General features: G+C 43.3%; 1 protein-coding gene across 1 annotated transcript; it reads right to left on the bottom strand.

Annotated features, from left to right (window-relative positions):
- Positions 1-3,536: 3,536 nt before the first annotated feature.
- VMA21 (VMA21 vacuolar H+-ATPase homolog (S. cerevisiae)) lies at positions 3,537-7,976 on the bottom strand. Its single transcript, XM_010568932.1, has 3 exons — positions 7,874-7,976; positions 5,706-5,815; positions 3,537-4,158 (listed from the first exon to the last, which is right to left on the bottom strand). Exons 1-3 carry the CDS (start codon positions 7,927-7,929, stop codon positions 4,016-4,018), a joined length of 309 nt encoding a protein of 102 aa, XP_010567234.1. The 5' UTR covers positions 7,930-7,976; the 3' UTR covers positions 3,537-4,015.
- Between the last annotated feature and the right edge of the window lie 3,010 nt (positions 7,977-10,986).

Here is a 10,986-nt window from a genome sequence, read left to right as displayed (position 1 = left end):
GGTGGGTTGACCCTGGCTGGAAGCCAGGTGCCCACCAAATCCGCTCCATCACTCCCCTCCTCAGCTGGACAGGGGAGAGAAAATATAACAAAAGGCTTGTGGGTCAAGATAAGGACAGAGAGATCACTCACCAACTACTGTCACAGGCAAAAGAGACTCCACTTGGGGAAAATTATTTTAATTTAGTACCAATCCAATCAGAGTAAGGTAATGAGAAATAAAACCAAATCTTAAAACACCTTCCTCCCACCCCTCCTTCCTTCCTGGCTCAACTTCACTCCTGATTTCTCTACCTCCCCCCGCCGAGCGGCACAGGGGGACAGAGAATGGGGGTTGGGGTCAGTTCATCACACGTTGTCTCTGCCGCTCCTTCCTCCTTAGGGGGAGGACTCCTCGCTCTTCCCCTGCTCCAGCATGGGGTCCCTCCCACAGGAGACAGTTCTCCACAAACTGCTCTGGCATGCATCCCTTCCACGGGCTGCAGTCCTTCAGGCACAGACTGCTCCAGCGTGGGCTTTCCCATGGAGTCCCGGCCTTCCTGGGGGGCATCCACCCCCCTGCTCCGCTGTGGGCTCCTCTCTCCCCGGGCTGCAGGTGGGCATCTGCTCCCCCGCTCCCCTCCACGGGCTGGGGGGGACAGCCTGCCGTCTCACCACGGGCTGCAGGGGCATGCCCTCCTCCCCTCCTTCTTTACTGACCTTGGTGTCTGCAGAGGGGTTTCTCTCACATCTTCTCACTCCTCTCTCCCAGCTGCTGTCGTGCAGCATTTTCCTCTTCCGAAATAGGTTATCCCAGAGGCACTACCACCGTCGCTGATGGGCTCGGCCTTGGACAGCAGCAGGTCTGCCTTGCAGTCAGCTGGCATCGGCTCTGTCGGACATAGGGGAAGCTTCCAGGAGCTTCTCACAGAAGCCACCCCTGTAGCCGCCCCACTGCCAAAACCTTGCTATGCATACCCAATACAGTACAGCATTATTTAAACTCTAAAAGAATTACAATGGCCATTATACAATTAAAAAATTGACATGAGAATTAGCTTTGACATTAACAGGAACATCAGATACATGAAAGGAAACGCTCAACCTAAAGAGACCACAACAAAGCTCTTGAAATATAACAAATCTTAATATTGATAAGGGACAATAGGGGTCCCAGTATCGTATCTACTCCACGTACACTCTACATTGTATGGCTGCAGTTTCTGTTCTTTGAGCTCCCTAGCCATGGTATAATTCCACCACTTGACTGTTTTCATTGTACCATTTACCTGAGTAGTTTTTTCAGCTCTCAAGCATAGGCAACATAAAACCCAGTACGTGGCTGTTGCTATGCAGAGACTCACACGTTGCCTCTTTTCTCAAGAGCAGCATTGTGGATCAAAGGATTATCTTCAAAGATCTTCCAATGGATGGATTAATGCTCAGCTTGTTACCCCCAACTGCTTAGACATTATAGTACCTATACTTACAGCATTGGTCAAACTTCAGATCTTTGTAACTAAACAATTATAATAAGCAATTATTTCCCCGTTAGTCCTAGGAAATTAACTTAGTGTCTAGGGATTCTGGTACGTGAAACACAAAATAGATACAGCACAAGACTCAGCTAGTAAAGCACAAAAGCTATGTTCCCATTTTTTCTCCACTATAAATGGAGTAAAAAAAAAAAGCTACTGAACAGTGCTATAGCTGATCTGTTTGTTGTAGGCTGTGCTGCACACGAGCGGTATTAAAGAGATTATTCAAAAAACTGTTTAGCACAAGTGCTTGTTTACTGGACCTTGTATTGCTGGGTAATTCTTTATTAAAAGGCAATATTTGTTCTACAACGTACAGTTCATATACTGGAGAACAGGAAGCCAATATGCCAACGTACAAACTAAATTTATATTTCAAATACTACGAGACCATTCTCCAGTTTGCTGGCAGCAACCTGACAATGGGCTTCTGGATGAGAAAAGTTAATGTTTCAGAAACAAAATGTAGAATCTGATTTGCATTGACATGGGGTATATAATTGTGCATGCCTGGGACCGTGGCGGAGATGAGAGGAATGAGACCTGGGAACACATTCCTCAAGCCACTGGGCATGGATAACCAATTTTTGTCTCATTTATGGGTAAGTTTTAGCAGGGATAAATGCAGCATCAAAACCATTCCAAGCCCTATATTAAGCAAAACACTTTCAAAAAAGGCTCAACCAATACAACAAACTGGAAAACTCAAATTAACAGAAAGACCTCGAGCACAACAGCTTAACAGCAATCATCAGCGTTAGGAAAGTTCTATGCATTGCTGGAACCTTAGGAAAAATGTTTTATCTACAGACTAAGAAGCTTGCTAACAACAGCACAAGAGCGAAATGAAATTCAGGTTATCCTACAACACAAAAATCTCACATTGGTTTGACTACAGCAAGTTTCTATACACAACCAAGGAAAAAAGAAAACAATCAACATATTGGATCATTTCACAGTGTGAAAGTTAATATTTATGAAGACAAGCAAATTTTCCATGTGATCACTCCTGTGTTCTGCTTCATAAAGGACAACATTTGCAGATGGCTACAGCTTGTTTTCTCTTGCTCATTCCTCTACTAACAATTACAGTGGCTTATAGCTGTTACTGACATTACTTTACCACAGGAAATCCAACTACATCCTTCAGCAATTATGAAGGAGAAAAATGTAAAGAAATATAAGAGAATATGCTATGTCATTTCCTTTGCATCATCAAGATTTAACTGTAGAAGAGTGGAAAGATGAACAATCCAGTAATACAACAATCCTCCCAAAAGGAAATTGAAGATTGAATTTTACACTGTAATAAAAAATTACACTTGAAAACAAAAAAACTTTGTATTTCACATTAGAAAGACATCACCTGAGTTTCTACACAATTCTATTTTTGCAATTACTTCTAAACTCAGAAAGGTATTATTTAGGTCTGTCCCACTGTGCTGGTTTTGGCTGGAATAGGGTTACTTTTCTTCACAGTAGTTGGTATGGAGCTGTATTTTGGGTTTGTGCTGAAAACAGTGTTGATAACACAAGGATGTTTTAGCTATTGCTGAGCAGTGCTTACAGAGAGCGAAGGCCCTTTCTGCTCTTCACCCCACCCCACCAGCAAGGAGGCTGGGGGGGCACAAGAAGTTGGGAGAGGACACAGCCAGGACAGCTGACCCCAACTGACTAAAGGGATATTCCAGACCATAGGATGCCATGCTCAGCAATAAAAAGCTGGGGGAAGAAGAACGAAGGGGGAGGGGGAGGTGTTCGCAGTGATGGCATTTGTCTTCCCAAGTCACCGTTACTTGTGATGGAGCCCTGCTTTCCTGAAGATGGCTGAATACCTGCCTGCCGATGGGAAGTGGTGAAGGAATTCCTTGTTTTGCTTTGCTTTGGTGTGCAGCTTTTGCTTTACCTATTAAACTGTCTTTATCTCAGCCCACCCATTTCCTCACTTTTATTCTTCTGATTCTCTCCCCCATCCAGCTGGGGGGAGTGAGCAAGCAACTGCGTGGTGCTTAGCTGCCAACTGGGGTTAAACCACAACACCCATAAATCAGGAAACTATCCACAGCAAAGTGAAATCCCATCTTTTCCACTGTAGTTGGAGAGTGAGTAATGTAGCTTTTTTAACTAGCAATTTAATTACTCAAAAATGTAACACTTGCTTCATGCCAGTATCATTTTCAGAGCAAGCCAGAAAAATACTAGGAATGGCAAAAATAGCTACAGGATTTTTTCAAAAATTTATGTAATTATTCCATTCTAATTCCAGGGGAACACCACCTCAGCTCAACCTAGTAGAGGCTGGCTAAACAACAACTTCCATCAGCATTAGAGAAAACACTGGTACACATTCAAGATGAGCACAAGTCTTATTCTAACCAGAGTTGAGGCATTAGCCTTATCTTTGTACATGTGTATTATACATTTTGAAGAATGCTTTTCCTTCATCTCACAAAAATTTGATTTACAGTCTGTAGGTGTCAGATGACGATGGTCTTCGTTCTAGTCCTGTTTGCCTTCCCGCCACTGTCGAGAACCCTCATTCCATGCTACATATACAAAGAGAGCAAGTACCACGTGAACAGTAACTACAGCAACTATGGCAGCATAAAAATAGCTGTCTCTGTCGGACATTCCTAAGGTACCTGAGAAAATAAAGAAAGTAGAGAGTATTAGTTATTGGGAACACTGAAATGGCAAATCACAATCCTTCCTAAAGACCAAATTTACTTTTACTCCTGTATCAAAAGATTTCTCTGTCCTGCGATCAGAAAGATTCATAGGAAAGAATTCACCATGATAACTACAGACCTTGAAACTATTTCTGGAATAAAGCAACAATGCAATTATTCAATATTTAAGATACCACACCCTGGTTTTGAAGTCAACAGCTTAGAGTTCTGTAACATTCACTTTTTCTGTTACTATCTTCCAGCACCAAATAAACCTCAATATTCTGTTTTCCTAAGTGTCACTCTCTTTGTGGGGCAGGAAAATGGGGGTGGGGGATGTTAATTATATAATTTATTTGCCACTATAACAGGATAAAGTGGTAGAACAACAATTAAATTTAGAGGACTTCTAGTCTCTCGATTTAGACCGTAAAACAATAATTCCTCACCAGTTAAGAGACACGAATGCATCTCGCATGAAATAAGCCTTCAAATACCAGAAGACCAAATACTAAAATATCATTTCTCTCCATTTATTTCAAAAACCAAAAAACAACCAAACAAAAAAATAGACATCACACCACACCAAAAATAGCACCTTCCAAACACAAACCAAATCCTATCAGTGTTGACAGATCTTGCCATTAACTGACATGGAAAAAATTAAGGCTCAGTTTGCTATACCTCATGTTAAAAAAAAAAAAACAACCAACAGAACAAACAAAAAAAACCCCATGCTAAAAAGGATCTTGAAAGTTACTTAACAAGCTTTCAGCTTCAGCCTTCAGAACTACATACAACAGCACACACCAAAGGAGAATCATTTTGGCACAACTCAGTTATATATTCACACACTGGTCTTAAAAGTAGCTGCTTTCTCCCTTCTTCCTCTCTGCTACTGAAGGAGATACTTTTCTCCTGCACTATTAGGAAGTCATTAAAGCCTTGCAGAATCAAGGCTAGAATGTGGCTGGTTAGCAGTTTGACAGAACAGCTCCAAACAAACAGCTAAAAACCTCTCTCTTTTTTTTTTTAATTAAAAAAGAAAGCTCTACAAGCAACCACATTCCATATCTAAAACTGGGTATATGACTTAACTGGTTTACACTTACAAATGCAGGTATGTTTTAAAAAGCAAAAAATAAACCCAGTAAACAACATTACTCTGTCTTGAATACACAATTAGTTTGCAACACCTGCAGGAAACATATCCCTGATGATTCTGATAAAAGTCTGCTGCAGGGTGGTGTTAGAAACCCTTTAGGTAAGTGGAACAGTGCACCTGTATACTATATAAACCATGGTATAATAAACAGCAAATACTAGATTGCAGACTACAATGCAGGGAAGGATGCATCGACCATTTATGTAATTTTCTGTTCTAATTAGACATTACAAGGCCTTTAGTCTGCACAAGGAAACAAATATTCAAAACAGGAAGGAGAACAAAGAAGCTATGAGAGGATTGTGCTTTTCCTCTTTTTTGTAATAGTAATGCTAATTGGCAGAAACAGAATTACCTTCAAATATATAAGCCTTTGATGAAAAATATAGCCCCACAGGTAATGTAATCATTAGAGCTGTGAAGAATAGAAGCGTTCTTAAAGTTGATGTTAATGAACCCTCATTTCTGAAATAAATAAGAAAAGTTACACACAAAAGAAAGTCACAATACACATGCCTGAAACAGGACAAGAACTAGTCCCAAACAGAAGACAAGAAATTTTCAAGAATTGAGTATGTATATCATTTGGAAGCAATAAAGACTTGGAGTATGCATTTGTTGGCTGCAATAGAAAAATCACAGTATTCAAAACGATGCAAGGATTCTGCCAGTCAAAGCTCACAAACAAGATTAAAAACAGTCTTTAGATTTTTCCCTGTTATGGCTTTGCAAGTATTAACAACATGGGGGGGTGTACATTAATATGTTTATCAGTGTATTATTACATAATTATTAAATATCTAGTACTAGATACACATGCATTTGTCATATGACAATTCTCATAAGTCTAGGAAAATGAGAAATCCTACAGGCCAGGATACAGAGGGAAGTATGCAGAATAACTTTAACAGCTTACTATGGGAAGTGAAGTTCCTTTTTATTAGATATTGTTCCTCTATTTAAAATAATTTCTCAGTTTCCACTGAAAAAGTTGGAATAACTATAGCGATAATCAGAACACAGAGCCAATACACCAAAACATTAGCAAGCTTTTTTGCCTTCACAGACCTAAACCTAGAATACCTTGAACAAGACAATCACAATGAAGGATTACGTACTTGGTAAGGTTTCCCTGAACTTGACCTGCTAGAACAGGTTTTATATGTACAAAACACCGCATACAGCTTGTTTTTGTGTGTGCTTCCACCAGTTTTCACTCTCTCTGCTTGGCTAACTACATTATTTTATGCTGAAGTAAACATGTAAGCGAAGCAACACCCTTCTGACTTTCAAAGACTACCAGATTCAATGGCATGTGTCCTTAGACTCATAGAATCACTGAGGTTGGAAAAGACCTTTAAGATCATCAAGTCCAACTGTTAACCTACCACTGCCAAGCCCACCACTAAACCACGTCCCTAAGCACCACATCTAGATATCTTAAATACCTCCAGGGATAGTGACTAAACCACTTCCCTGGACAGCCTGTTCCAATGCTTGACAACTCTTTCAGTGAAGAAATTTTTCATAATATCCAATTTAAGCTTCCCCTGGCACAACTTCAGGCCATTTCCTCTTGTCCTTAAGGCTCTGAAACACAAATCTGCATAAAAACAATTCAAGTCAGGGACACACAATTCTTAAAACTCCCAGGCACCTCCACAGTAATTTTTGTATAAGTAGTTTCAAAAAGTTTTATCACGACATATTTGTACCATAGTACATTGCTTGAAATCACATTTTATCCTTGACATTTTCTCGGAAAAATGAGTGGAAGTGGGAAAAAGAAAACATCTCTCATCCTCTGACAGTCACCAAAAGACAAGTGACATGCACACAGCTTTTACACTAAAGCCAACAGCACTTTTTGCTAACCGTGTACTGCCATACATTTAGGGAGCACATTAAGTAGCTCAAAAAAAAAAAGAAAAAAAAAAAAAGACATTCCAAATCTTTTCCTTTACTACAGTTTGTCTCGGGATGGCAAGCGTAACCCCATTCAAACTTTTCCTATGGAAATTAGAAACCCTACCTAACACTTCCACGTAAAAGAATAAGATGACCTCCAGCTTATTACCGAAGTTAAAAACTCCACTGTTGACAAATACTTTTCTTACACGGGCATACTCCCACCGCTTCCCTACGCAGCAAAAACAAACATTCGCGTGTGACCTCAGCCCCAGCACGGAGCTTTTAACTGCAGACCAGCCTCCGCGCCCGGGTTGCGGGGCTGCCCAGGGTTACGCAGCACGGCCAGGGCAAACCCGGGGCCTCCTCCGGGCCCGAGCTGCCGCTCCCCCCGGCTCGGGACGGGCACACACTCTTCCCCGGGGGCCGCAACCCCCCACACCCCCACCGCCACCCCGGGCTGGCGGCACCGGGAGCGATCCCCGCCCGCCGCGGCCTAGCAGACACCCCTTCCCCCGCACAGCCTGCGGCCCGCCGCCAGGCCGCGCCATCCCGGCAGGGCTGCCCGCCCCGCCCGTCACCAGTAGCCCAGCCCTTCCCCTCCCCGGGACTCACTGCCTGAAGTCGGCCACGGGGACGGCGTTCAACGCCGGCTCACCGTAACGCTCCATCGCCGCCTCCTCCTCCTCAGCGTCCCGCTCGACCGAAGCTTCTGGTCTGCCGGAAGCCCGCCGGAGGGGCGGGCGCATGCGCAGGGCGGCGGCAGCGCCGCGCGCCGCCGTCCCCAAAGCAACGGCGGGCCCGTCGCGGCCTAGCGGCGGGCGACCGCCATGGCCTGCCAGGCCGGGGCCTAGGCCGCAGCCGTGGTTTCTGTTGAGCTCGGACAGTGGCGTCTCGCTACAGGGAACGCTACCCTCCCCCGCGGGCTCGAAACAGCCCCGCAGTCTGTGCCGCTCAGGAGCGCTTTCCGTGAGGGAGATGGAAAGTGTCCGTGCGTGGCAAACCCGCGGTTGAGCGGCACCAACCCTTGAATGTACTGGGAGAAGGTCAAGGCTTCCCAGCAAATGGCAGTGGTCTCGGAGCCAGAAAAAAAAAAGGTGTTATTGAGATGTTTGGATGAACTCACCAGTACAAAACTCTATACGTGAAAAAACACAGGCAAGGGCTAAGGCCTTCTCTAAGGGGAAACTGCAAAGTTGCTCTACGTTGTCCTGTTGAGGAGGGAGGTTTGTTCTCTTACAGGTTTCCTGCTTTTCTGGCACTAAAGTTTATCAAAATTCCTTCTCCAACCAAAGATGAAATTTCTGGTCAAAATCGGAGAGGAACAGTCCCCAATGTAACTAACCGGTGCTGCAGATGAGAGACCAAGGACTCGGGCAGGTTTCACTCTCCTGTAGCCTGGCTGAGCACTAAGCATTTCCAAGATGACACTCCGTTTAAGCCATTAATTCACATTCCTGTTGAAGCTACTCTGCTCTGCTTATATACTTGCCAAGGGATGGACTTGAACCCAGCTTTTCAACAGAAGACCAGAGTGTTACAATCTTTGTGCTATGCAGTCAGTCTTGCCTGCAGAGAATTAATTGTTTAGATTCAACAATCAGCTCTAGCAAGAACACAAAGCATTGCAAGCTTCCAAACAAGAGCTCTGGAAGCCGTTTAACTGAACGTTGCCATTTAATTGAATCTCATATACCACAGCTATAACATATTTGCCCCTTTTATGGTAAAACCACGTTGCTATCTTACCACTCAGCCATGCCAAATCTTGATTGTGTGACTCACTAACTCCACACATGACTCTTTCCTCAAGTTTTCCTGCAGCGTGCAGACATCCAGCATTCCTGCAGCCCAGCACTGTGGCCTCTGCCCTGCTCCTTGTTGCAGTGCCACACAGCACATGGCACAGCACAGTGGCCTTTTCATCCTCTCATGGGCTAGCATGGCATCCTGCTACCTACGAGCCTGGAAGAGAAGAAGTATAAGAGAGGGTTGTTTTCCCTGCAAGCATTAAGATCAGGAAATAAGCACTTTGTTCTTGGTAATCCCTGCTGTGAGCTTGCTTCTCCAAGCTTACTCAGAGTGAATTTCCCTCATCTGGGCTAGAGACAATGGACACTACACTGCACCAGCAGCTACAGTGTGTAAAGGTGGGAGCGAAGGAGCAACACTGTCTGCAGCACTGATTTTCTCCCCTCTGATTGTGAATAGTGAGGCCTTTTATTCTGTTTTCTCCAGTGTATGTGAGAAAGAAGGTGAATTTTGTCAGAAGCATTTTTTTTTTTCAGCAATGAACGTAGCTCAGCTGGTGGCTCCCTCCCGTTTGTTAAGATGGAGCACAGTTCAGGCTGTTCAGTGCTTAGGGACGAAGGTCTCACTTTCACTATAAACCAACCGATTTCATGCTCTTTTAAAATAGGACAGCCCTCCTCTCATTTGATTCCACTGCTGCCTGAGCCCGCAAGAGAGATGATTTGCATGAGGGGGGCAGAAGGGGGCTGGTGTGGACCCAGGGGATGCCTTGTAGCCCGTACCCATTTGGATGGGGATAGAAGGAGGGTTTGCTGTGTAACATGAGCTTAAAACTTCAAACTAGTTCTTAAAAACATCTAATTAGACTCCAGCTAGCCACTCACAAATCCAACCCAAATGTGTGAGCAGGTTTTGTTTATTTATGGATTGCTCAGCGAACAAAAATACTTTGGCAAAGAAATCAGTGCGTGGTTAAGATATAGGTCAGATGACTGAAAAATATGAATGTCGGTGCAGTGAACATTTAATCACCAGATACATGATGTACTTTCCACTTCTGGTTTGACTTTTCTGTTTGTTTCCCCAGTAGGAAAAGCAATGACATAAGACAGTTTTAATAACAAAACAACAAAACAAGGAAACATAAAAGTGGAATAAGTCTCACGTCATATAAACTTACCATAAAGATGCATATCAATCATTAGAAAGTAGTGAATCACTCAAGGCTTAACAGCCCAAGTCATTAATTTTTTAATATAAAATTACTTCATATCTCATCACACTGATGCTTTCATCTACTAGACTAATAACAATTTCGCTGAATGATTTCCTGCATGTTTAGCAGCTTTTCTTTCATGAGCACATAAGGGAAATATAAAACTATTAGAAAAATTTTGCAACTGTGAGAAAAAAAAGCTTTTTATTTGCTTTTTTTGTGTCAATTATTTTACAAGATCTGGAGCATACAAAGTCTTGTCTGTTTGCTTCAGGTTTTATACGTCAAGTATTCTGAAATTTCAGGCAGACTGCAGACCTGTCTTACCTTCTGGATCATAGAGCAAATAAAAATTTGCCCTTAAGCAGAAACTGTGCTGCAAGCACAAAAAACTGCCAGTTTAGCTGAGACCAAAGATCTGCTATTCTAAGACGTCCTCAACAACAATTGCCAGGAGATTCTTGAAGAATATAAAAAAAATAAAGCCTGTGCAGAGCAATTCGTTTCCTGGGACACAATCTCAGCTCCTGGCAGTGAGCTCTATGGAGAGGACTGCCTGCCGGTGAAGGCATTCCTGTTTTTTCCAGCAAACGCAGCAAGAAAGCCTGTTAGTCTGGTAACTCTGGCCATGCACTTCCAAGCGCTTGGAGCATTTTCTTTTCCTCCTCATCTTCCTTGGTGCTGCAGCCCCTTTAGCTGGTGCCTGTGAATTGCCTTGCAGCCTGCCTGCAAAAGATTAAAAGCAACGTGAAAACACAAC

The sequence above is a fragment of the Haliaeetus leucocephalus genome, unplaced genomic scaffold (assembly GCF_000737465.1).
Source record: "Haliaeetus leucocephalus isolate CR32 unplaced genomic scaffold, Haliaeetus_leucocephalus-4.0 Scaffold262, whole genome shotgun sequence".
Lineage (NCBI taxonomy): Eukaryota > Metazoa > Chordata > Aves > Accipitriformes > Accipitridae > Haliaeetus > Haliaeetus leucocephalus.
Note: the sequence above shows the minus strand (reverse complement) of the source record. Positions and strands in the feature narration are given on the sequence as shown.

Excerpts from the sequence above, each read along its gene's own strand:
- VMA21 (XM_010568932.1), bottom strand. The coding sequence starts at position 7,929 with ATGGAGCGTTACGGTGAGCCGGCGTTGAACGCCGTCCCCGTGGCCGAC. Across the intron at positions 5,816-7,873 it reads CCCGTGGCCGACTTCAGGCA|AAATGAGGGTTCATTAACAT; the intron begins GTGAGTCCCGGG and ends TATTTATTTCAG. Across the intron at positions 4,159-5,705 it reads AAAGGCTTATATATTTGAAG|GTACCTTAGGAATGTCCGAC; the intron begins GTAATTCTGTTT and ends TTATTTTCTCAG.